The sequence below is a fragment of the Amblyomma maculatum genome, chromosome 6 (assembly GCF_055883805.1).
Source record: "Amblyomma maculatum isolate TAMU_Amacu chromosome 6, ASM5588380v1, whole genome shotgun sequence".
Classification (NCBI taxonomy): domain Eukaryota; kingdom Metazoa; phylum Arthropoda; class Arachnida; order Ixodida; family Ixodidae; genus Amblyomma; species Amblyomma maculatum.
In genome coordinates this window covers 56,827,229-56,853,720 of record NC_139349.1, presented here as the reverse complement: position 1 = coordinate 56,853,720, position 26,492 = coordinate 56,827,229, and the positions used below count along the sequence as shown (strand labels likewise).

The window sequence follows — 26,492 nt, the reverse complement described above, 5'->3', positions numbered from 1 at the left end:
GAGTTGGCGCGTTTTGTATAAGAAATCTTAGTTCGGGTGTTCCGGCCATTTCGTCGTCGTGAGTCGGTCGAGCAATGTCTAATACGTAATACGTCAACGCCAAATTTAACGCAGAAAATCGCCGCTCCCGCAAGACCCAAGTAGCTACGTGGCTCTTCTCAAGCGCTGACCGTCGGCCACTCTGAATGGCTCGAGGACGCGCTTCGCCTACAACCGGGAAGATTGTCCCGATACGCAGCAACCGTGTTGTAAGAGGCTGAAGACACGTGAATGACTTTCGCTTCGCCGCCAGCTTCGCTTTTCCGTGTACGTGCAGCATGAACGTGTGAGTAAATCCATCCAGCCCGCAACAATATAATATGAATAACTACATCGCCTGCAGGACAAGTACCATATCCTTCCATTAACGCTGTCCTGTTCCAGCCGGAGAGAGAAATTGAGGTAAAGGGCAAGATGTTACCTCGTGCACTCACCTGCAGGTACAAAACGCTGACGTTTTGGATGGCGCGGTGCTTGCGCATTAACAGCACCACCGTCAGAGCAGCAACGACAATGACAAGCGGCAGCAGAACCCAGGCATGGCGCAGCACGCTGGCGCGGCTGGGTTCGTCCCTGTCGTTGGCAAATAGGCCCACGCGGAGCCTCGCCAGCGTCACTGCAGGAGTGGGAAGCTACTATGGATAAGTGGGAAAAAGAGGGTCAAAGGGATCAGCGTAAAAAATGCAGGATGCGAGTCTGGTTTGAAAGCGAACACATATAAATGGCTTTGGAACATTTTCTTCGTGCTCAGAAGAATGGGGGCAACAAATATTAGGCCTGCTAGTCGAAAGAAGCACTCGAATCCAGCAGCATAATTTGTCATGCGAGCGGTATTCTCGAAAACGGCACACAATCGTATTCACCATAATAGCATTTCCAGAAAGCGGCCCATGATTGTATTCATTGTAATTCGATTGATAATCCCCATGACATACGGCCTTATAATTGTTGACTTTAACCACTTTAATTAGTTTGGCGGCGTGCTGCAAACCGAAAAACGCGTAAATGAGCAACTATGGTCCAGTACCAGTTAAGATTTTAATAAGGCTGTAATTGCCCATTAGCATTCATGGAAGCGAAGCCGTACTAACTAAGGAGAAAAGCTCGACAGCTTTCCCAGAAACATCGGTGTCAGTGAAGGAGAAAAATGAGTTCTCATGCGGTGTCCACTTTCTCCTCCTTGCGCGATTTTTCTGAGCGTTTGATCCATACCAAAGTTTGTTGAGAACTTTCGCCAAGATTTGTGACCACTGCCAGAATTTTCCGGTGACAATAAATTAATATTTTGTTTACGGCCTCCTAATCATAAAAGTTGAAAATGCCAGGGTTGCCCTGTGTCGCTGGGCACAGGAGCGCGAAGAATGTTAACATTTTTGACCTGAACTGGCAAGTCGAGTAACCTCTGACGAATTTGAGCTGTTGTTTCCAACGATTTAAAACGTTGTATCCCGTTACAGCAAGTTTGAGGTAATATGCTCGTACATTCCTTGCTAGGCATTGTTGTTAGAACCTATCAGCTGCGAAAGGTACTTGTGCGTCACTTTTTTTGCTGTGTACCACGGTAGAATAATATGTTGCGGAGTAAGACAAAAACTTCGAACATGAATGACACCCACTGTCCACCCGTGTAGCGCAAAGTGTTGCCCTTCGTTTCTTTTCGCGCCAGTAACAACGAATCGAAGCCTGATGCGCCTTCTTACCCTGATAATCAGCTGTCCCCGAGTACCGTGACTTGAAGGGTTTCGGCATGGGAGGGCGCTTTTTCTCGGCATCCGTGGGAACTGAATCGTGTTTAATTATATTCATGATACGTCCGTTCCAGGGGGCTGAGTTTTCGGACTCCGACGTGTCTGCTAGTGGATCCGAAGGCACAAGCAGCACCGCTTCCGCTGGCAACTTGCTGGGGCGGACTGCACTCGGTTTCGGCGAGGAGGTCCGCAACACCAGGCACGAGCTGCCCATCGGAATTACAACGGGATCTCCCTTCAAGGAATGCTTTCCGGGACCTTCTGGCCCCTCCGCCGCCGAAGGTGCCTCAGGCCTGTTGTGAGATAATTCCACCGCACCGTACAGAGCTGGGGTTGAATCGCATGCTAAAGGCTGCGCTGGCCAGGTCAACTTGGAAATGGACGCTGGAGATCCGTGGTCCAAGTCGCTTTCCGTGTCTGCATTTTTATTCCGTTCTATTCTTTTCAGCACCACAGCTTCGGGGAAGCACGACTGGGCGAAAGCGTCCAAGTTAGACGAAGAGGACGCTGAATCGTCAGAGATGACGGCAAGCCTCTTGCAATCCTGCGCCTTACCCGTCTTCTTTTTACGTTCACTAGGCGTAGCGACTTGCGACGCAGAGGTTTCGCGGGCAGCACTTTCGTGCTTGCTCGGAACTGCGGGGGATTTCTCAGTCTCTAGAGGTTTTGACTCGCTGTTTGATTGGAAGCCACTGTCCGCGGGAGCAACGTCCGCCTTCTTTGAAGATGCGTCCTTCGTAGCGACGGCCTTGTCTGCCTTCCCGTCGGTGGTGCGAGAAGTGCCTCGTCCGGATCCTTCTCTGCTCTTCTTCGGGCTTCGAACCTTCCGCACATGACTCTTCTTGGGCTTTTCAGAAGCTTTGTGATCTGTCGTATATGGTGATGGATGCAACGCCTGGTATCCTGGATCTCGAGGGAGGCCTTTGACTTTTCTCTCAGGGCCATTGGTGAAGATGTGTAGCACGACTTCCTTGCCCTTGACGACCGCTCCCGTTTCTGCTAGCAGGTCTGAGCTTGACATTTTTAACTGTGACGGGGCTACTTTCTAGTGCGGACGGACCTCAAAGGAAGTAGGCGTGCGCTTCAACTGCACCCAGCAACTTTGAAAAAGCGGTTCAATGCTAGCGAAAGCGTTATTGTTAGCTTGTGGAAAGAGCAGCACCAAGACGTTCGAAAAAATATGCACGAGGCCTTCCTCTTCTTCGAATGTTTGCAGGTGCTCGCGGGGTTACCAGCCATCGCTATCACAGCAAGCGGATATAGCCAAAAAATGCTATCTGTCCATAGTGCACCACAGAGTGTAACTCGGATATTTAGTTGTGTGAAAAGGCAGCATCACAGCCGAGGTGACGTCCAGTTACATCTCGCCAGTGACATCTTGCCGAAGCAAGAAACGCTGCATAAAACTAAATTATTTGCTTGAGAACTTTTACTACTGATTTCTGCTGTGACTGAGTCGTTAAGAATAAGAAGAACATTTCCGCAATGCTCAAAAGCTCTATGCCGAATCGCCATGCATAATCATTCCTTGCTGCAGACCAGCCACCAACTACTGTGTTTCTCATAATTCAGAGTTTCAGTATTTTCAAAAATGCTGCAGTTTTAACTCTGAATATTGTCACTTTCTCGACGTCTTTGCAAGGGAAATTAACCGACAGGTGTCCTGGTTATGGCTTGCAGAAGCACGCGATCTCGTGCCGTGGCGCGAGTACGGCAGAAGAAGATGCAATCCCTTCAGAGCGACACGCTGTTCCTGCACATCCTGGGGACTGGAACCATCGTCCTGTACTACGGCATTGTCGTATACGTAGGCATGTGGGCGACTCAGAGTGAGGACGAGGACGACGCGTCACCGCCGGACCAGCAGCTTAAGTGTGGGTATGTATGCCACTCTTTGTTGACTCGGCTGCGTTGGTCACTGCCGGTGTGGCCCGGGCCGGTGGGGGTGCAAACCTTCGGTTACCCACACTACGAAATTAGAAGGGAGGCAGACTAGAGAAAAGTGACTAGGGAATAGCGTTCATATTACATGTTATGTAGGCGCGGTAACAAGTTATGATGAAGCACATAGACTTTTCTCGTGTCTAGCTCTGACACTTCAGACTTAGAGCTGACCCCTTACCAACCTTTCGCCTTCTTGCTGATAACGCAGACAACTCTGTCTTTCTATCCTTGTAACCTTAGCTGCCCGAGCTTTATGGACAGTAAGGGTACCTACTGAGGACCAAAAAGAGATCAGTTCAGTTCAGGCGTTCAGTCGTGTCCGACTCTTCGTGACCCTATGGACCATGTCACGCCACGCTTTCCGGTCTCTGAAAGCGTGGACATACTTGAAGATTATCCTGCAGGATAATCTTCAAGTATGTCTGTAATCTCTGGGTGTCCTCTGCTTTTTCTTACTCTTGGGGTCGACGTTTTGGAATCGGTGCTTGTGTTCGAGTCATACTCTACTTCGCAGCCCCGGTGCAATGTTGGTGCAGCGAGGAGCCTATCAAACAGTCCTTGCTTTCGTTTCTATCTTTCTATTTCCATCATCCACTCCGTCACGGCGTGGTTGAGGAGTACGCCTTGCGTCCTCCCTGGGCTCTGATCTGCCTCACTTCTTGACATCCTGAGGGGTCCGACTTTTTTAAATCTGCGCAGGAGTTTCTTTAAAATGCCATGAAATATACGATTGGCATGTGCAGGTGGAAAGTGGTGAGCAATAGTGGTATACGACACTCAGCCGGTGACGGAGCTTAGGAAAACTACGAAATTCCATTTAGCGACAGCGACACATGCGTATGGGTGAAATGGCGCACCACTACTATTGTCTCGACCCAGATAACTGTTGCTAGGTGAAGTTGCATGCAGTTTGCTCGAGTTCCGCCATCAGCTGGATAATATATAACACTTTTGCCTAAGAACGTACATTAAAGGTACGGCGGCTTGTGAGTTTAAGACCCATATTAACTAAATCGAGCATACCAGGGGAAGGAAATTCGCGCATTTCAGTATTTCGTTGCGTCTTAATTGCTGCGTTTCGAGATTTGCCTCCTAAAGAAAAGTCTGGGCATTTGTCAATCATAGCAGTTCCATACGAACCTCGCATGTTGTCTTTGGATGCTTTGTAACCGCTTAAAGGTGCCCCTTTATAGAGCCGTACTCAATAACTGGCGTAATAAACGAAGGTGCACGCTGAAAAAAGTGAAAGGTATGTTCTTTACGGTTTGTGCTATGGACTCTACCTGTTTACTGCATGATGTAATTGTCGCGCTAACTGCTTGAAATATGTTTTTCAGACGCGCATCATTTTTCGATGCCCTGTGTACCAACTGCTATGTACAGCGTGTATCGGCAGTCTGCAGCCCGAAGGGTTCGCATCTGAGCCACACCGTGTATGGCTCTTAATGCATCCCCAGTGTTGTAAATCTCGTGAAAGTAAGAATAAGCTTAGTGATGTCGCCTCCAACGGAAAGGACTTCTTGACAAAGGTTGTGTTTTACCCCCCCCCCCCCCCCCACTCCACCCCATTCCGCTACATCGCTTTTCAGATACCACATTATATACACCGATGACAAAAGTTTACCGCCATTGATGGACATTTATGCATCAATGGGTGTGCTCCTGGGAAACAGCATGGTGGTGTGCTTGCTATTTCCAAGCTGATGAGAGGGGGGGGGGGAGGTATAAATAAGCACCAAGACTCGGGACGCCATAAGGCTGCGTACCCAATGGCTTAGTAGCTAATTCACATCCTTATAGCAAATACAGAATGACACATACTCGCCACTATCGGCGCCACAGAGGGATGGAATCACGTATAATGGCTCTCAAAAGTTGTCGTCTCGTTAAGCCGTGAGTAAACGTCCCGTCCCCATAATGACTGCGTCTTTGTTGGGTTCTGTCTGTTTTCACGAAGGACGCAAGAAGGGCAGGAATCAACGGAGCCATGCAAGCAGTACCTGCTGCGCCTGTTCCTCGCCAACCGGTGCCTGCCGCTTTCAATTGGTTTCATTTCCATGACCGGTACGTGCGCGTTTGCAGGGCACTGCACCCATAGGAACTCGTGAGCAATACAGCTTGCAGTGGCTTGACCCATGTACCAGCTTGAAGCGACAAGTCTTGAGCAGAAAATAGGAATGGTGCAGATCAACAACAGCGCTTATTTAGCGAAGCCAGAAACACTGAAAAAGCGGGAAAGTTCTGTCCTTGGTTTCGAGCTCTTGAGGTTTTAACTATATATGCGCACAAGCGTACGACGGACGGGACCACTTCGTTTATCCATGACCTCTCATAGTACATCATTGTTTTCTTTTATGCCTGGTGCACATCTGACCTGCTCATTGCAGTACAATGCTCTGCAGTCAGAGAGCATTAAGCCTAGTTATCACGGGGATATGTTCCGAGAGAACCAGCTGACGCACCTTCTACTACTTTTCCGCTGTGCAGCTTCTATTACTTATAACACACGTAGAGAGCTCTGATGCCAGCTCTTTAGCGTGTATCTTTACGCGGAAAGTAAATACAAAAGCATAGTGTTGCGGATCAGGCTTTGGATGAGTTGGAGTTGAATAAAAATGAGGCGCTTTATCTTTGTTGCTTTCACATTTTGCCGTACAGGAAGGGTTCTGGGAGCCCATGAGAAGCGTGCTTCATAAATTGCTCGTAGATTTGTCGTATTTGTTTTTTTTTAAATTTCTGTAATATAATTTTTCATTCAATACAGTGGTTACGGGGGCGTATTTCCGTATTTAAGTAACTACTGATTGAAATTGAAAACGCGTGAGAAAGCACATTGAATTATGAATTACGTTCGAGCTATGCGTATAGCCCGGATAATCACTGCTGGATTAGAGATATTGTTTTCTATCCACTCACCCACGCACTTACGGCATTAATGTCGGTAAAAATGTATGCTTTGAGGTGACTATATTAGTAGGTTTAGTTGGATCATAGCGCCGCCATTGTTCGGCCAAATTTCGTACAAATCCGATATTTCGCCAGTTTTAAGGTCGACTTTTAGTTAAAATTATGTTCGACCACATTTAATGCGACCGTTTTTCTGTCGACAACTTTTAAGGGAAGTACACATTATCGAAGTGTAGGAAGTGGGCATGTTCTAGGCCATACGAGACCGGACCTCAGAACGTTTGCGAATCAGAAAAGAGAGCAAATTACAGATTGACAAAAATATAAAATCACGTAACGTCATTATTAGCCTAAAAAATACGCCTTGTGGAGATTGCGATTGTCAGCGTTCGATGTAAATATATATTTTTTTTTTTTGAGGCCACGAAACTCTTCGCTAATCTAAGCTTTCATGGAGTTAGGCAGTCACGGCTAGTGCTTCTTCGACCACAGGACGCCAGTTTTATTTGTGGCATTTATTGAGTGAGGTGTATCCCATGGGTCTTCCACAGGAGAAATACAACGACAGGCTCATCATTATGCGCTGACGTATTACTGCTTTCTACGCATCACGAACAAATGTAAGGAAAATAAGGGGCTTGTTATGACAAACAAACGAAAGGAGACATTAAGCGCTGACACCTAGGAAAGCATAGAGGACTTTTGATGCTCATTGATGTGAAATAATAATGTCATCATGAAATAATTCACTAGAATGTAGACTAAGAACAATCACATACCGCCCTTGGGATATGAACCCGTGACCTCTGAATTTCGCATCCAATGCTCTATATCATCTGAGTTATAACGACGACGGCTGCTCAATGTTCTATTTTGTTAGGCATTAATATTGCCTTTAACCTGTGGTTGCAAGTATTTACAAGCGCCGATCTCGTCCATGTGTCGGATTTGCTACTGCGAATGTCACATGGACCATAATCCAACCGGGAAACGACGTGGTAAAACTGTTTAGGATAAATTTGTCTGTTAGCAATGGAGGAAAAATTTCATGTCTAATTTTATATCCTGCGGAACTAATCCTGGCTCTACACGCGTGCTGGAAAAGCGTGGACCACTCAGTGCAAAACAAATGTCATGAACTTATTCCGAATTCTACTATTGCAGCGACCTGGGTCGGCGCCGGTTACATCAACGGGACGGCGGAAGCCGTGTTCAATGACGGCCTCATCTGGTGTCAGGCTCCGCTCGGCTATGCCCTCAGCCTTGTCGTCGGTCAGCGCCACCTCTCACTCTGTAGATTGTATTAAATATGGCAAAAGTACGAAAAAAGTTCATTTCAAACACACGTCGCGTTCTTGCAAATCAACTCAGTGGACAATAGCCTCTGCACTGGCGCTTGATGGTGCTTTGATGCTTTGTTTCGTCACGGAATAATTTCTTGTTTGAGGCGGCGATTGGAGGTAGCATTTTTTGAAGGACTTTTTGTAGCGTTTTATATATCTGCCAACGTTGAGCCTAAAAATTACAACGAAGAGCTCAAGCATTGTCGTTTCAATAGTTTAAACTTCCCAGATACCCACTTTATTACAAAAGGACTGTATCTGCTTCATATGTGCCCGCAGCGCTTCCGTCTGCATGCAAGGCGTGTCCAATTGCTTGCAGTTATTTGCCTACCAACTATGGCACGCGTTCTTATGCTATGCAACGGAAATATGGCGCTGCAATTTAGACTGCGCTCTTTTTGAATATAATGAGCGATGTATAGATCGTAAACGCATCAGTTACTGCTCCTGACACAGAAGCTTCAATTCTGCCTTGCTGGAAGCATGCAAAATGTGAGCAAAAAGCTTAAAATTATGCCTAGTGGCCGGAGTATATTCGGCACGACGAGCCCTGTTCTGCCTTCTGCAATAATGAACAGCTCAATAATGATGCATAAAGCGCCAAGGCTCTGTGGTATACGGTGGCCTTAACGTTTGATAACTGCAGATAGGCTCCAAAAGGTCATGGCGGAAAGCTCCGAGTCACTTTTGACCACATGGAGATTAATGTGTCAGTGACATCGCAGAAAACTCAGAAGTTTTGCATATCGACTCCAATGAAATCACTATCCCTTGCCTGCACCGCGACAGGGGAGGAAGAAAGATGTGTTCGTTTGCTCTTCGTTAATGCCAAACCTTACGTGATCAGTAACAAATGCGCACTGCGCAACGGCGACCACAGGTGGGCTGTTCTTCGCGGGCAGAATGCGCTCAACCAGGGCTCTGACGATGCTGGACCCGTTCCAGCAGTACTACGGCCCTTGGATCGCCGTCCTGCTCTGTGTACCAGCCTTATGCGGCGAGGTCTTTTGGACAGCTTCCAACCTGTCCGCTTTGGGTGAGCAGTACAAGGTGTCTGTTAAAACTCAAAGCAGTGTTTTCATGTGCCCTAAGAAGTATCTCTGCGTGTTCAGCACAACACACATGCAAAACTATTCCAGACCGCTCGAGACTTTCAAAGATGGAGCATGAGAACATTTCCTCTCGAGCATCTCTGTACTTTATGAACACATGTGGAACAGTCTAGAAAGCGACCGCTCGACGGCAGACATGAATCTGAATGCTCTTACGTCTCTGGATAGTATTGTCCTTGGTGAATGTGCTTGTTTATCAAACTTATAATATCGCATTGGCGGTATTTGCACTTAAGACAAGACTGTCGCAATCTATGGAGAAGCCTTTGTGGCTACCAAGATAGAGAGATCCACAAATGAACTAGTTCAGTAATACTGTGAAGCCTTCACGGTCTTTGCAATGACCTGTGGTATGGTGTAACTAAACAATTGCTATTTACGTGCAGGCGACACGGTGAGCACGATTGCATACCTCAACAAAACCTTCATTATAGTCGCTTCCACCCTTGTCGTCGTGTTCTACGCATCGGTGGGCGGTCTCGCTTCTGTGATGCACACGGACGTCGTCCAGCTGTGCTTCGCTCTCTTAGGCCTGGTAGTGTGTCATCTCCTCAACCTCTTTATACCTTTTTCGAGCTTTTAACACTAAAATTACCTACAAGTAAACTGGGTAACTTTTCAAAAATGGACTTGACACGTATTGTCTAACCACCTGATGTTTCAGGTGCCAGGTGTCTATTCATTTAACCGTCTCTTTCAAGTAACATGTGGGGGACCTTGGGCAAGGTAAAAATACCGGTGCAATTAAGCGTAGTTTTCAAATCCAGCCTTTATCCCGTATTACGCGAAGAATGCATGCACCATATTCCCTATCAGTAGCTTGAATTCAAGTGCAGAACAAATATATCTCTGATTGATCTCCGATTACGTCGGCCTTGAGCCTACCAGCAGTCATTCCTAGCAAACTATCTCTCGACTATACGTTTCTGTCAAAAGGGTTAAATATTGGGCTGGTTGGTGTTCAGACTTCAAGGGACGTTTTCAGAGCAAATAGGCAGGAAGACAAAGACAAGACGAGGGGCGCTTGAACAAGTGCCCGTGTTTGTGTTGTATTTCGGTCGTCATGTTTTTTTTCGCTAAAAATATGCTAGTGAAATGTGTTTCTGTTTCGTTTAGTACCCATAACGTCGCTCTAAAGGCCTGTTTATTGTATTCTTCCGGTGGGAATTACATTCCTGGTTGAAAAGTTTTCTATTTGAATTTGTGCTCGCTTATCCACCCAATAGAAATCACCAGAGTCCGTGTTCACATCAGTGATCATACCTGTCGCCAGTAGCAACAGCCTCACTATAGGCTTCCTGTAATCGCGAGTGCTTGAAGTGCCCATCCACTTCTTTGAGCAATGTGCGTGGTTACGCTTCCTCGCAGTGGTGCTGCGTGCCCTTCATCGTGGCGAATCGTACTGCGGCGAAGATTAGCGACGCGAAGAAAGACTGGTTGGGCGTTATCGAGAACAGAGACGTGGGCCAAATCTTCGATCAGCTTTTGATGACCATCTTCGGCGGGGTTCCTTGGCAGGTATGCAAGACTGTCTGGCGCCTATAAGCTTTGCTTAGGCTTCGCGTAGTGTATCCAGTGGCTGCTTTTTCCGGCTGCCGAACATAAAAAGGACCTGTTCGATTAAACCCGACGGGGATGCATTGCGACGAGGATGACGTTTTCGCAATCAAATAAATGAATAAATGAATGAATGAATCAATGATTAATTCGATCAATCGATAAAATCTTCAGTTTTTTACTGTAGGCTTTTTAGCAGTACGATACCAAGTTTTTATTCTGTGACTGCAGCTGGTGGCAGATTGGCTTGAGCGCCCCCCTGGTATACAGACAGTCTATATGCAGGCCAGCAATATAGGCCGATATTGCCCGATGTGGTTGTTTCCTAAAATGAACTGCCGTGTAAAACGAACCGGACGAAATTGACGAAATAGTGCACAAGCAAAAACATGAAGCCAGTTTTCGATAAAATTTCTGAGAAACGAAACAGAACAATTCTACGCTTAGGAACCCCACAGTCGTCAGGTACGGCTTTTTTATTTCGAGTCTATGGTATCACTTACCGGTCAAACCACGATATTCGAGCCGGCATTCCCCGGGGCGGATTTTTAGGTCGTTACGACAGTAGACGGTTCGGTGTGTGTGTGTGTGTGTGTGTGTGTGTGTGTGTGTGTGTGTGTGTGTGTGTGTGTGTGTGTGTGTGTGTGTGTGTGTGTGTGTGTGTGTGTGTGTGTGTGTGTGTGTGTGTGTGTGTGTGTGTGTGTGTGTGTGTGTGTGTGTGTGTGTGTGTGTGTGCGTGCGTGTGCGTGTGTGTGTGTTAAGAGGGCGGCCATCCCATTGAAAACATGTATTTTGCATGCTTTTTGAATGAAAAAAAAATGTATTCATGTGATTTTTTTTTATTTATCACCTAGGGTTGGCAGTTAGGCGAACATCCACTTCGCACCCCCCTTCCCCCTACCTCTATTAAATCCCCCATGTACTCCGATGCGAGCGATTCGACCCTTAGGCTTGCATATAACATACCGCTGGTGTTACCTTCCATTACGGTTGCTGCTGGACAGCACCTCTTGCCTTTGTCTGACGCCGTGGTGTGCCCTGATTCTCCCGCGGTGTCATCACCAGCATTACTAGTATCAATCGTGGTCGCCAGGAATAAAACATACTACCTTGCTGTCGAGCAAACGCTAAAGCAGAGATATGAAGGGACCCATTGTCAAATTCTGCTTGCAAAATTGGTTGCGTTGTCACAATTAAAAGCTGTTAGCAAGTGAAAAATTCATAACTAAAAGTTTTTGCGAATTTAAGAGAACACGAGTTCAGTTGCTATTTTCGTTACGTTGGCTTCGGCGTTGTTTTATGCGCATGTTTCATTGGCTGATGGAAAGTCGTAGTTGTAAGATTAAAAGCAATTAATACAATAAAAAAAAACCTGAAAATATGTGTTCATTTGAGAGACAGTCTGCATACGTATGCGGTTGATTAAGAAAATATAAATTAGTTTCAGCTTCCTCATGTGAATCGGTACCTATTATCGCAGAGAGTTTATAACTTATTAACTTAATATCATCATGTTAAAGCGTACCCGTGCACAGAAACTTTGGACATTTTTTGGAAAAGAGCTTTCGAACGTAAATTGATATTTTCAAAAATTCCTTATTTTAACGAGAACATCACGATAGCAATAAATACACGTGCAGGTCTTGCTTCGTCAGGTTTCTAGTTAAGTGGTGGTAACTTACAAAAACGCACCATATTTGACATATTGACACGCTGCATTCTTTATTTTCCCTCTGTGCTGATCGCGAGCGTGTGCCTCCTCGAGGCGAAGAAACTGAAGTTCTTCTGTCGAAGCGGGCCTGCTAGTTCCTGCCGCACTGTGACTTCTGTTACTCCTGTGTCCCGCGGTGACTTCTGATCAGAGACTTCACACCGTGACATCTGGTGGAGCTGCTGGGTAACGCAACCCATGCTCCGAACACCTCCAACCAGCCGAGACTCCAGCCCTCAAGGATCTCCTACCATCGAGATTACGCCTACCCATCAGAGTAGCCGACGGCTTCGAGGGCTTGATCCTGAATTCGCGCCTCTACAATTTTCTCGTACTGCGAGGCCGCCACCACCTTCTCCAGCACCACCTTCGGAGACAACACAACCACCCGTAATGACGCAGGTAGACACCACTGCCCCCTCCTTCGTGTTGCAGCAGCCGCGGGAGATACCCATCTTCCAAGCCTTTCCCGGCGACGACCCGGAAGACTGGCTAGATAAATTTGAGCGAGTAGCCCAGTACAATCGCTGGGGCGACGACCAGAAACTGCAACATGTATTTTTTTCGCTTGACGGTTCAGCTCGCACATGGTTTGAAAATCATGAGACTACTATCACAACGTGGAGTTCCTTCAAGGACCAGTTTCTGCAAGCTTTCACCACCGTTTTTCGGAAAGAACGCGCCGAGCTGCTCCTACAGACGAGAGTTCAGCTCCCTAACGAGAGCGTCCTCGTTTACTTCGAGGACATGACGAGGCTATTCCGTCGCGCTGATCCAAACATGTCCGAAGAAAAAAAACTTCGATATCTCATGAAGGGAATTAAGGAACAGATCTTCGTTGGATTAGTGCGATGTCCCCCCAAGACCATCGGGGAATTTGTATCCGAGGCCACTACCATTGAGAGGGCTCTAGAGATGCGATCTAAGCACTACGAGCGGCCGTCCATCCCTATTGCTGCCGCCATCGCGGACACTGGTAGCACTGACGTGCTCCGTGAGACCATACGGGCCATCGTACGCGAGGAGCTGCAAAAACTATTTTCGACGGCAGCACCCCCTCAAGTATCCAGCCTTTCTCAGATGGTTCGGGAAGAGGTCAACCAGGCACTCAACCCACCCGAGCCACTCCCGACAATGCCACCACAGCAGGCCATGACCTACGCCGCAGTCACTCGTCGTGCCTGTCCACCTCCCAATCAGCATCCACCTCCAAGTCAGCACCAAGCAGCCCCTGCATACACTCGTCAAGCACCTCCCGCTCGAATCTCTCAGGTGAGTCCACGCAAAAGCGACGTCTGGCGCACTCGCGATAATCGCCCGCTGTGCTTCCACTGTGGCGAAGCTGGTCACCTGTTCCGCGATTGCTATTACCGACGAATGGGTCTGCCGGGATTTAGCGCCGACGCGCGAAAGCCGCAGCGTGGGGAACGACCCCCTGCCATTGACGCGTACCTGGCTGAATCATCCGGAACGCCCTATGACTACTCGCGGTCGCCTTCACCGGGCCAATACTCCTCGCAGACACGTGGTAATGCCGGCCTGACGCGGGTCCGCTCCCCTAGCCCCCATCGGGAAAACTAGACGCGGCAACCTTTGGAGGGAAGGTTGCTCATCGACGAAATTCTCAAGCTCCTCCACCGCTGCAACCGGATGGCCACTCCAGTTCACGACGACACGACGCGCCCCACAATGATCCGCTGCCTCGGCGCTCCAGTTCTCCGACGACACGAAATCAGCTAGTACCACACCGCAGCCGTGACCGGACCCCGCGACGTTCCGGTCACACCACAGCCGTAACCGCCGACCTGAACATTTCAGTGGACGGAACCGACGTGACAGCGCTTGTGGATACCGGCGCCGACTATTCTGTGATGAGTGGGCCTTTCGCCGCCACTCTGAAAAAGGTGACTACACCCTGGACAGGCCCACAAATTCGTACCGCCGGAGGCCACTTGATAACGCCGACCGGTACCTGCACTTCTAGGGTAACTGTGCAAGAAGAAACGTACTTAGCAACCTTCGTCGTACTTGTCCAGTGTTCCCGCGACGTCATCCTTGGCATGGATTTCTTAGCAGAGAATGGAGCCGTTATCGACCTGCAGACTAAGTCAGTGACCTTATCGACTGAGAACGCAATACACAGTGCTTCAGAGCGACCGACAGCACTGCACATCCTTGATGATCACGTCACTATTCCGCCCCGTTCCAGCGTGATGACGTCTGTGGCTGCGAATACACTGCGAAACTTTGAAGGTGTCGTGGAGAGTAAACAGATCTTACTTTTCGAACGCAGTCTTGCTGTAGCCAGAGGAGTCGTTCGCCTCGAAGACGGCAAAGCAGACGTCCTACTCACAAATTTTGGCGGTGAGCACCAGCATTTAAGCACTGGGACTGTAGTGGCCCATATTTGCGGTATCACGCATGTTCGAAAAGCCTCTGGACTTGCGACGCTGTCATTTACCGAAATGGAGAGGCCTACCACCGATTTACACTTCGACATTAACCCTGCACTTTCTCAACTGCAGCATCGCCAAGTGAACCAGCTCCTCCAGCGCTATCGGGCGACCTTCTCCAACTCTTCACGTGTTGGCAGAACCGATCTCGCCAAGCATCGCATTATTACGGATGATACCGTGCCACCTCTCAGACAGTCCCCTTACCGAGTGTCTCCGACTGAACGCGCCGCTATCACCCGCCAAGTGAAAGAGATGCTTCGCGACGATGTCATCCAGCCCTCGCGGAGTCCATGGGCTGCACCTGTCGTTCTTGTGAAGAAAAAGGATGGTACGCTGAGGTTTTGTGTGGATTACCGCCGGCTAAACAAAGTTACAAAGAAAGACGTCTATCCCCTGCCACGCATCGACGATGCTTTGGATCGTCTCTGCTCCGCGAAATATTTCTCTTCAATGGACTTGAAATCCGGATACTGGCAAATAGAAGTAGATGAGAGGGACCGCGAGAAAACGGCGTTTATTACTCCGGATGGGCTCTACGAGTTCAAGGCTATGCCCTTTGGTCTCTGCTCTGCTCCGGCTACTTTCCAACGGCTTATGGACACCGTACTTGCAGATCTCAAGTGGCAGACATGTCTCGTTTACCTTGACGACGTTGTGGTCTTCGCTTCAACGTTCGAGGAGCACCTTCGGCGCCTTGAAACTGTTTTGCAAGCCATAACATCCTCTGGCCTTACGTTAAAGAACGAGAAATGTCATTTTGCTTATACGGAGCTCAAGTTCTTGGGGCACGTCGTAAGCCACGCTGGTGTCCTGCCGGATCCAGAGAAAACGACAGCTATTGCCAACTTCCCTCCGCCCAAAGACCAGAAAGCTGTTCGACGATTTCTTGGCTTATGTGCCTACTACCGGCGCTACGTCAAAGATTTCGCTCGACTCGCCGAGCCCCTAACACGTCTGACAAAGACAGACACGCCTTTCACTTGGGACGCAGCACAGGAACAAGCATTCAAAGAGCTTCAACGCCGCCTACAAACACCTCCCATATTGGCTCACTTCGACGAAAACGCCGACACGGAGCTTCACACCGATGCAAGCAACATAGGCCTGGGCGCCGTTCTAGTTCAAATCCAGGGCGGCCAAGAACGTGTAATCGCTTACGCCAGTCGCTGTCTATCTAAAGCGGAAGTGAACTATTCCGCAACAGAGAAAGAATGTCTAGCCATTGTGTGGGCGACGTCGAAGTTCCGGCCATACCTTTACGGGAAACCATTCAAGTTAGTAACTGACCACCATGCCCTATGCTGGCTTGCAACCCTAAAGGACCCTTCAACCCGTCTTGTAAGATGGAGTCTACGATTACAGGAATTCGACATAACTGTCACATACAAATCTGGCCGTCAGCATTCGGACGCAGACTGCCTCTCACGGGCCCCTGTAGATCCCCCCGCAGATGAAATTCCTGATGAGGCCATACTGCTAAATGCCATCAGCACAGAGTGCCTCGCTGAAAGACAATCTGCAGATCCCGAACTTCGTCACATTATGGACTATCAAAACGGTGCATGTACAACCGCTCCGAGAGCTTTCAAGCGTGCTCTGTCATCGTTATGTGTGCGCAATGGTGTCCTCATGAAGAAAAACTTTTCCGCCAGCCAAACGCCGTACCTGATTGTTGTACCTATGTGTCTACGTGATGAAATCTTACAAGCTTGCCACGATGAACCAACCTCTGGACATTTGGGAGTCACGCGCACGCTTGCAAGGCTCAAGGAAAAGTACTACTGGCCTCGACTTAAATCAGACGTTTCACACTATGTGAAAACGTGTCGCAACTGTCAGCGTCGTAAGGTGCCGCCGACTAAGCCCACCGGACTCTTGAAGCCAATAGACCCACCGTCGAGGCCTTTCCAGCAGATTGGCATGGACATGCTGGGACCATTTCCCCTTTCACACTCCGGTAACCGGTGGGTCATTATTGCCACGGATTACCTTACACGATACGCGGAAACCTCCGCTCTACCCAACGGTACTGCCTTAGAGGTTGCAAAGTTTTTCATCAATTGCGTTGTCCTGCGCCATGGCGCACCGGAGATTTTGATTACTGACAGAGGAGCCGCATTTACAGCCGAATTGCTGCAGCAGATTTTAATTCACAGTCATACTGAACACAGGAAAGCAACACCTTACCATCCTCAAACGAACGGCTTGACCGAACGCTTGAACAAAACACTCGCTGACATGCTCTCAATGTACGTCGACGTAGAGCACAAAACGTGGGATGAAGTGCTCCCGTACGTTACCTTTGCATACAATACAGCGGTCCAGGAAACAACGAACATGACACCTTTCCGTCTGGTCCATGGCCGCGAAGTGACCACAATGCTTGATGCCATGTTACCACATCTAGACGACGGCAACCAACAACCAGATGTTCACACCTTTCTGCACCTCGCCGAAGAGGCCCGTCAGCTGGCCAGGCTGCGAATTCAGAATCAGCAACGCCGCGATGCCCAGCGATACAACCTCCGACACCGTGACGCCCGGTACACAGCTGGAGACCGTGTCTGGGTTTGGTTTCCTGTACGTCGACGAGGCCTCAGCGAGAAACTGCTGTGTCGTTACTTTGGCCCGTACAAAGTGGTAAGCCAAGTTGGGGACCTAAACTATGAGGTTGTTCCTGATGGATTTAAAAAGTCCCGACGCTCCACGCTCCCGGACGTGGTCCACGTGGTCCGCCTGAAACCGTATTACGACCGATAGTGTTGACTCTTTCTGTGCGTGAGCAACTGCCCTTCGTGCAATGGTTTTTTCTTTATCTCTACCCACACTCCCAGCATCGGGACGATGCTTCTTGTACCCGGGGGGCAATGACACGCTGCATTCTTTATTTTCCCTCTGTGCTGATCGCGAGCGTGTGCCTCCTCGAGGCGAAGAAACTGAAGTTCTTCTGTCGAAGCGGGCCTGCTAGTTCCTGCCGCACTGTGACTTCTGTTACTCCTGTGTCCCGCGGTGACTTCTGATCAGAGACTTCACACCGTGACAATATTCGCTGTGGGCGCGGAATAAATATCAGCAGCAAAATTTTGTCACACCTCTGAAGCTCAGACCATTCATAATTTTATGTTTATAAAGAAATCTTACAATTTTCCTGAGTTGCCACATAATTACTTTCAAAAATGCAGCCTATTGCTATCGTATGGTAGATTTAACTACTTCCTGCCAGTTTAGGGAAAATATTCTTTAAAAGCAGTTTTTGTCCTGCATCAGAAGTATATATAGCATTCTCGTCAACGTGTGCGTAACCTTATCTTACAATATCCCACAGTCGCCTCTCAATTAATTGGTGCCCCAGAACTCTGGACTGAGTGGTGCTCGACTCCAAATTAATTTCAGCCCCTGATGTTATTCAACGTAAACATGGACTTAGAAGCCGAGCGTTTCAGTCAGAGTCGCAGCGGTTGGTGACATTGGTTGCAGCCCACCAAGTTCTAAAGTCCTTGTTTCGGCTTCACAGTTTTCTCTGCAAAATATCAATAACGGTGTTAAAAATTGATTATGCTTTCTTTAAAAAAAGCACTTGATTGAACAGCATGGATATGATGCTGGATGCCTCTGTCAATGGATAAAAGTCAAGTGCTCCTTTCTGTTCGACACGCAGGTCTACTTCCAACGTGTCTTGAGTTCGGACTCCGCCTTCAGCGCTAAGATGCTGTCGTATTTATCGGCCCCCGGATGCATGTTTCTTGCCCTGCCACCAATCATCGTCGGCGCCGCAACAAAAAGCGCCAGTAAGTTTGCTACTGTCGCTTGTGTGGCCAGTAAGAGACGGCTTCTTTCGTCACGAAAAAAGCTAGTGAACCACGCTATAGACTCAACGCTTTACATAGCATATACTTTTGAATACTGATGGGAGTATGGAGAACGCAGTCATTGATCGCAAGGTGGACCAAATGCTGAATCATTTCATGCGACAGGAGCCCTCGGATTCTCGTTGCATCGTTGGTGCTTTGCATTTGGTTTTAAGATATTTAAAATTATTCTGTGAACAAAAAATAAACGAACGGAAACGTCTTTCATTTACTAACGTTGTGATATCCGAATACTTTCTCAGGTTTCAATGAATTTCGATTCTTAATTTATTTAGCGTTTATTATTTTAGAAGCGGTTTATTTGCTGCTGCAGTTTTCCTTTTGCTGTGTTTTTTCATCCATAATCAGTGAGTACAGGCGTCCTTCGGCTCAAGCCTCTCTCAAAGGCGTCAGGTCATACCCAGCAACGAGTGGTGTCGCTTTTCTTTTTCTCTCTCTTTTCCTTTTTTTATTTTTCTTTTTTTTTTCATCCACGCCTTTGTGCATGCAGTAAAGACAACAAAAAGAAAGGAAAGAAGTAAAAAGGTAAAAAAAAAATGACGCTGAATCAGCCGCTCGTGTGCATTACAAAAGCCTTAGGTTATGGCCCTCGCAGTAGTGAAGTTCTGCTCCCTAATGTCACCGAAGGTTCAGTGACGCATTGGTTTTCTGGTGCCGTGTAAGTATCAAAGGCTTCGCTAATTTCCCGTTCTTTTCTGTTTATGGCTATGGGTTTTTTTAAGTAGTGGAAAGCAGTCGTATTTTGTGCAGTGCGGCGCGGGATTCCCTGATATTGTCACCTGTTCGCAAGCCCTCTCGTGGTTTCTTAATCTCTTGTTTAGGCATCTCCCCAATTGACCAACGTGAGACCGTTTGCAGATGAGTGAGATGTGGGATTACGTTTTGATCGCAGTCTACATAAATTGTGTGACGTCTGATACTGCACCTGGGTTATTTGTTTCCTGTCTTTTTTTTTTTTTTTTCTACACGTTAACCGTTTTGCACATTCCTGTCAGCTTGTGGGGAGCAGATAATAACAGAAAATAACGCCGTATTTGCTTGCAGTTTTCTTCACTCTGTGCGAAATATGAATATATGGCATATCGACAGGGCTTCCTTCATAGCTGGTTTTATTTCCTTTTCTGGAGATTGTGAAGTTTCTTAGCAAGGATTCCTACAATGCTGCCCGAAAACTACCTAGGATAGCCACTTGCTTTTAATTGTGTGACCTGCCGGTTGGAGCAGTGCGTCATCGATTGGGGGCACGAGTTATTGACCGCTTGCTTTAGGCATGGTAATGCAACTCCTCGCCCTACAGTGATTTTTCAGCTCTGGTTGTGTATTCCCAGCAGGTATGGCCGCCACTGCAGGTGATGAGAAGATCTAGATATCGGATCTGGCTATGTTTTGGGGCTTCACACGTACATTCGTGCCCTAGTAGTGCTGTTTTCTATTTGTTAAGAATCCTTTCTGGGCTCAGGGAATCGGCGTAGAAGTAGGGTAGTCAAATCAAGTAGTCATCAGCGTATCTAAACATGTTTTAAGAATCTTTGAAAGTGTGCGATGGCAAGAAAATTCCGGACAACACCGGCACCAAACACCACCCTACGTTGATGCCGCCTTTTTTTTTTTGCAAATCCTGGTTGCCTTCAAATTTACCATACAAAGAGCTTAGGCCGCACTCCGTCAGTTCTAAGAGCCCTCTAAAAGCCATTCCACACTTATTTTGAAACTTCACCCTTCCAAATTCTTCGATCCATTCTTCAACCGCATTTAAGGCAGTGCTCCGGCGCATGCTGCAGTACATGCGAACTGAGGCACTCTACCCTTGTTCAGTGTTCTTTCATACATCTGCAGAAAGGCACACAAAAGGCGGTGTTGTCCTCATGACTTCGGTGGCGTCCTCATATTCTGTGGCTTTGAAAAGGTCTTTAATCGGAAGGATTGGGAGATGGGCTTGCAGGAAAGGAGGAAAACGTTGTTGCCGATTCCCTTTTTCTTCAATGATCGCCCTGAAAGGCATGTGTTCTTTGTGTGTCTCAATGGCGAAGCGCCTTCCAAAATTACGCGTCGATGCACCAACTATCGCCAACAGTTGCTCTTCTGCCGACAAATACATCTGCGACACGCTCTATCGACGCGCTTTGGTGAAGCTGCCCATGAGCCAGCTAAGAAATGCTTTCGCATTAATATTTTTCCCGCATAATTGCCGAAGGCTAAACAGTGGCACCGTTTGTCGGCGCGGTCGCTGCGCAGATTTCACGGCGAATGGCTACCCCGGTCCGTACAACTTGGAGCCGGATCAGCGCCGATACGTGATGCCTCACGCCGTGCGCTATTTGACGCCCAACCTGGTGTCCATAATGGGCCAGCTGGCCATTATGGCGTCAGTTATGTCTTCCGTCGACTCGTCCATGCTCAGCGCTTCGTCGCTCATCACGCGCAATGTCTACCAGCAAGTGCTGAAGCCCATGGTGTGTGTGCCTCTAAGCCTTGCTGGCTGATTGCCTGGCCTGACCTGATTCTACCGTGACTGGCGAAGAAGCACCGCAATCATGCCGCCCATTTGATTTATTGGCGATTTGTTAATGGCAGTGCTAAGAAGTAGAATAACAACTGCCGGCAAAAGGGCAATACTGCGCTAAACAGCCGATTTACGATTTCTGATTATCTTTTGCTAATCAGTGCTGGTATTCGTAAAATAATGAATTTATGCCACATATTGGAAATTGAAATTCGGGCCTGCAGTACTGTCTGGTCCCAAAGACATACTCTAAAGGCCATTGTCCTTATATTAGTCGAAGGGCTCAAGTTGTTTACCACACCGCCGCGGTGGCTGTGTGGTTAGGGCACTAGACCGCTAAACCCAAACGCGCGGGATCGAATCCCTGCTGCGGCGGCAGGTTTTCGATGGAAGTGAAAAGCAAGGAACTTGTGTGGTGTGTGATGTAAGTGCACTCTAAGAAACCCCAGGTGGTAGAAATTTCCAGGGACCTGCACTACGGCGTCCCTCACATCTTAAGTTGTTTTGGGAAGTTAAACCTTATAAACCAAACCAAATAATTCGGGTTGTATTCATATGGTGGTTGAAATTTCTGGAGACCTACACTAACACTCTCCTCATAGCTTGAGTCACTTCGCGACGTTAAACCCCATAATCCAAACCAAACCAAATCAAGTTGTTAGTGTAGGCCTCCAGAATAAGTATACATATATATGTATAAATGTATAATAAATGTACACATCGGCTGTTTATAAGATCCAAAAGATTTAGAAAAACTAAATGCCGTTGGGTTAATTTTAGCCCTGAGGCTATATTGGGGGCTATGGTGGACACCAGGTAAGAGGCGAAAGACATGAATTGGTTCGGCGTTAAACTAAACACGTGAATTAACTTTGATTGCTACAGCTATATACTACTCTACGTTTCGAGCCTTCAGCGTGACGCGGCCGCACCCAGGAAACGCTGTGACGTCGCACACCACGTGACAATAAGATGAGAGCTGAGCTACCAACTCGAGCGGTCGGCGTAGCGCGGTCGCAGCTACGGCGCAGCGCGTAACGTCACACCCCACGTGACACAAAAGCGGTCGGCGGGGCGCGCTAGAGGCGCAGCTGGTGCTTACGTGGTACGTGACGTCAGGCACGTTCATACGGCTTGGTTAAAGCGGGGCTTTATATGTGGGCTGGCAGGAGCTGCCAACTTGGGTCTCTCATTTCACATGGGACGGTTATGTCAGAATCAGCCTGCTAGGACCCTGGCATTCACGTTACCCCTATAGGCCACTATGGCACGTTCATACGGGTTGGTTAAAGCGGGATTTTATATGTGGGCTGAAGAAGAAGAAAAAGAGAAGAACGCTCGGTCACCCGCAGCTAATGCTTTCGCTCAATATTTGGTTCAGCAGCGCTTAACCCTTGTAATTTTTTTTTCATTTCAGGCGGTATACTGTCCCCAAGAATGGGAGCTCGTCCTTTAAATAGTAAGGCCGCGAAAAAAAGATTTCCTTCAAAAAAAAAAAAAAGAGAAGAAATATTGCAGCAGGCGTTGAAAAGCCCGTGAGTGTGACCCTGATATGCGGTTTCACCTATTAACACATCGCCAGCGGCGTGTCTGGAGTGTCGCCACCGAGATCTTGACAAGGCCTGCGCACCCCAGCAGCCTACGTCACGACAGGCGGATGACGATAAAATACCATCACATGAAGGTGCGAGCGCGAATCTGAGTCGAGTCACATGATGCCTCGCCCCTTTACCCAAGCCTGTACGCGCAGATTCAGTGGTTGATCCTTTATCGCTCATCCGCTCGTCGTGACTGATGGGAGAGCAGGTGATGCAAATTCCTGGTTAGAATCTCGGTGGTGACGGTTTAGAGTAGATCGCTGGGTCAATGCAGGCCGGACAGCAAGCGTAATGACAGCGCGCATTGGGTACCGACGCGGCGGCTATCAGCAAGACTGCGATCGAAAAGAAATTGACAACGAACCGCCGTTCACTCTATCTGGCTCTCAGGGCATGGCAGCAGAGTGACGAGTTCTCTAGGTGGAGCAATCTACGTGGCAGACGCAGCGATAGCGTGTGAAACTGGCCATCAGGGTGACATTTGAGGTCATAATGCGCGCTACAACTTTTTTCAAATGGTAATTTTTCACAGATAATATTATTTGGAGGACGAGCTCCAATTCGGCAAATGCAACATACTGCTGAAAATGAAAAAAAAAAATCAATTAATCTATTTAGTTAATTAACGATCTAATTGAAGCAGTTTGCTTCTTGCGTGGCGTCTACCGCAGGCCTAAAATAAATCTAAAGCCAGTAGCCTTTGCCTAAATATTTTTTGGGCATTCTAAAAAAACACCCGATATATTTAGTGTGTGTGCGTGCGTGCGTGTGCGCGCGCACGCGTTGAACTAAGCAATACGGAACACGGAGGATAGATTTGTCTCCCAGGATGTCCCAGCGAATTTCTCAACGAAGCAGCCTCCTTTCCGCGCAGACAAAAAACGTTGCTCCCAGGAACAAACCAATCCATGTTGCTTGGTTTGATAGTTCCAGTTCGGGCTCTTTGAAAGACTTTCAAGCATTGAATTTGCCTTACTTCCATTTTTTTTTTTTTTTTGCGGTTCAAACCGAATAGGCCACTGCGACATAATATAACATTCCACCATATTTACCTGCGTTTTTTTTTTGTAGATATTAAGACGGGGGACATAAATGTGGAAATTAGTAGGGATGCCTTGTTAAGATGAAACAAACGATTTCTCACTTCATTAGCATATCCTGTGCTACCTGTGTGATCCACAAGTAAGCATATGTAATTTGTTTAGAGCAAACTATGAATTCACTCTCACGGTGCCGTAAGCGGATGTGCCTCACCCTTTTCTTTTCTCCTTGTCGAACTTTCCGAACCGATTATTAATCGCAAGCTTGCGTCCCGCGGCGTCTCGCAGGCGTCCCAGGAGGAAATGTGTCGAGTGCTTCGCGTCTCCATCTGGAGCATTAGCTTGCTTGCAATGATCATGGCGCTGAACGTGCAGTCGGTGTTCGCGCTGTGGACGCTATCATCGGACCTCGTCTACGTTCTACTGTTCCCGCAGTTCGTCGCACTGTTCTTCCTTCGAGACTGGAGTAACGCTTATGGAGCTGTCTTTGGTCAGTGTCACTTCTATGACTTTGCATGGTTAAGTGTCGGCGGCACTCGCGTGAACCGCACACTACCCGCAACTCTTCTTTTAACAAGATGCCTTCACGCTGATTAACTTTAGTACTCTTATAGGTGTCCACTTTGTTGAGACGCATATTTGGAAGGCTTTATTTTGTTAGCTTGTGCAAAACAGCACTGAGGATGAAAGCCAGAGTGCATTGCTGGATATATCTGCTCAGAGTAGATGCATGAGACAGGCCTTACAGCTATGGTGCATTAGGTTAATCAATATTTTATTACTATCGAAGGCAGGCCGAACAATAGTGCCGGGCCTTCGTTGAGACTGTCATGCCAGCTTCACTAAACTCAGTGATAGTCGCTGTTACTGCCTTCCACCTCACACTGACGACTCTGGGGTTTCCCTTCAAAGTATGATGACGCCTACTCCGTCCTTTTGTTGCCTCTGCAGGCTTCTTCGTGGGCTTCGTTGTGCGTGCTTTGTGCGGAGAGCCGAAAATGGGCGTACCGGTCATCTGGCGGCTGCCTAATTACGACAGTGAACGTGGGCAGCACTTTCCTTTCCGGACAATGTGCATGCTAATTAGCCTGTGCGCTCATTTCGTCGGCTCGGTACTAGCCACATGCGTGTTCCAATCGGGGCTCCTGGCACCTCACTATGATGTCTGGGGCTGCTTCTGTGAAATTTCAGCCACATCTGTATTCGTGCCTGTTGCGGACAGCGCGCGTTCCTCCAGTGGTGGCACGAATGCAGTGGCTGCCGACAGCAAAGTACAACCACTTCAAGAGGCACGTCGTGGTGTGGCGTCTAGTAGCCCTGGTACTATTACAACGCTGCCATGTAACTTCGAAGGAGGGCTCACCCCGGAGACAACCAATCGTCCGACCACGGCATACAAGGAGCCGAGAGCAAGAAAGGCGTCGATGGCAGCGGAAGCCAGTTTTGAATATTCCGATGATCCCGTTAACATGCCTACTGATAAGGCAGATGACATGCTGAAGACTGAGAGAATTATAAGCAGATTCCAGAGAGTCGTGCCGAAGATGCCCATGAACTTTGAACGGAACACTGACAGGCCAGCAACCAGGCGCCAGAGCGTCGCGTCAAAAAGTAGTGGTGGCTCAAAGACCAGGCGAACCAGCGGCGGCAGCGAAGCAAGGACCAGAACGTTCAGAGACATCGACCAGAACACCGACAAGCTTATAAACAGGCGTCAGAGCGTTGTGTCAAAAAGCGGTGTTGGCTCGAACTCAAGGCGGACCAGTGAACTTGGCGGCGAGTCAAAGGCCAGTGCACCTGGAAACGTCGAGCCGAGCACAGATAAATATATGAACAGGCGTCAGAGTGTCATGTCGAAGAGTGGCACAGGCTTGATGACCAAGCAGATTGGTATGACTGGCGCAAAGCCAAAGAGCGCCAGGCCTAGGAAAGCCGAGTCGAAGGGCGGACGCCTGAGCGTCTTGTCGAAGAAAAGCGACATTGGCCCAACGATCAAAAAGACTCGTGCTCATGACACAGAGCTAAAAGACAATCCACTTGACTCTATTCACCTTCCAGCTGGTTTTGAGACGGAGACGCAGAGTAGCGTGTCTGGAATCACGGGCCCTGTAGGTGCGGCTGACACCGAGATATCAAAAATCAACAGGCGGAGAAGTAGGCATCCGAGCGCTACGGAGCCGGATGCGAAGGTCGGTCAGCTACTTACCGTTCCAGATATTGCTTCGAAGACCGGCCCGTTGAAGACAAAGCGTATGGGGCAGCCGGTCGGTGCAACCAAAAAGAAAGAAGACAAGGGAAATCCCGCCTTGAAGAAAGATGGGAAGACGAAGAGGAAAGAGTAGATTTTTAAAAACTTTAGCAACCCCCTTTCCCCCGCCCCTCCCCTGTTCATTATGAACGACTCATGCGTTTTGTTCTCTACTCTTGTTTTTGACACTTTACAGTTCCAGATTCGAATTTTTCTTTTGATTTGTTGCATTGGTGCGCATTAGTTTTGCCTATACCTTTTTAGCGAACGAGAATTTTGTGTCGTTCTTATGGGTTTCTGTCGCTCGCTTGGAAATTTAAAAATGAGGCTAATTATGTTTTTCTGTTCACTGCTTACTTCGTTTATCACGGAGTGCACTTCTTTCTTAAAATTTAAATTGCCCTTTTTGAACCTGAT

The 26,492-nt window shown here is 48.1% G+C and overlaps 1 protein-coding gene across 1 annotated transcript; it reads left to right on the top strand.

The window, feature by feature from the left end:
* Positions 1-3,471: 3,471 nt before the first annotated feature.
* On the top strand, positions 3,472-26,169 carry LOC146185812 (high-affinity choline transporter 1-like). The gene is made up of 10 exons (XM_084607917.1): positions 3,472-3,665; positions 5,689-5,795; positions 7,803-7,910; positions 8,862-9,017; positions 9,480-9,628; positions 10,462-10,611; positions 18,476-18,605; positions 20,922-21,139; positions 24,116-24,317; positions 24,779-26,169. The coding sequence occupies exons 1-10, from the start codon at positions 3,511-3,513 to the stop codon at positions 26,167-26,169; spliced, it is 2,766 nt and encodes a 921-aa protein (XP_084464043.1). The 5' UTR covers positions 3,472-3,510.
* Positions 26,170-26,492: the final 323 nt, after the last annotated feature.

Excerpts from the sequence above, each read along its gene's own strand:
- LOC146185812 (XM_084607917.1), top strand. The coding sequence starts at position 3,511 with ATGCAATCCCTTCAGAGCGACACGCTGTTCCTGCACATCCTGGGGACT. Across the intron at positions 9,018-9,479 it reads TTCCAACCTGTCCGCTTTGG|GCGACACGGTGAGCACGATT; the intron begins GTGAGCAGTACA and ends ATTTACGTGCAG. Across the intron at positions 21,140-24,115 it reads AGCAAGTGCTGAAGCCCATG|GCGTCCCAGGAGGAAATGTG; the intron begins GTGTGTGTGCCT and ends GGCGTCTCGCAG.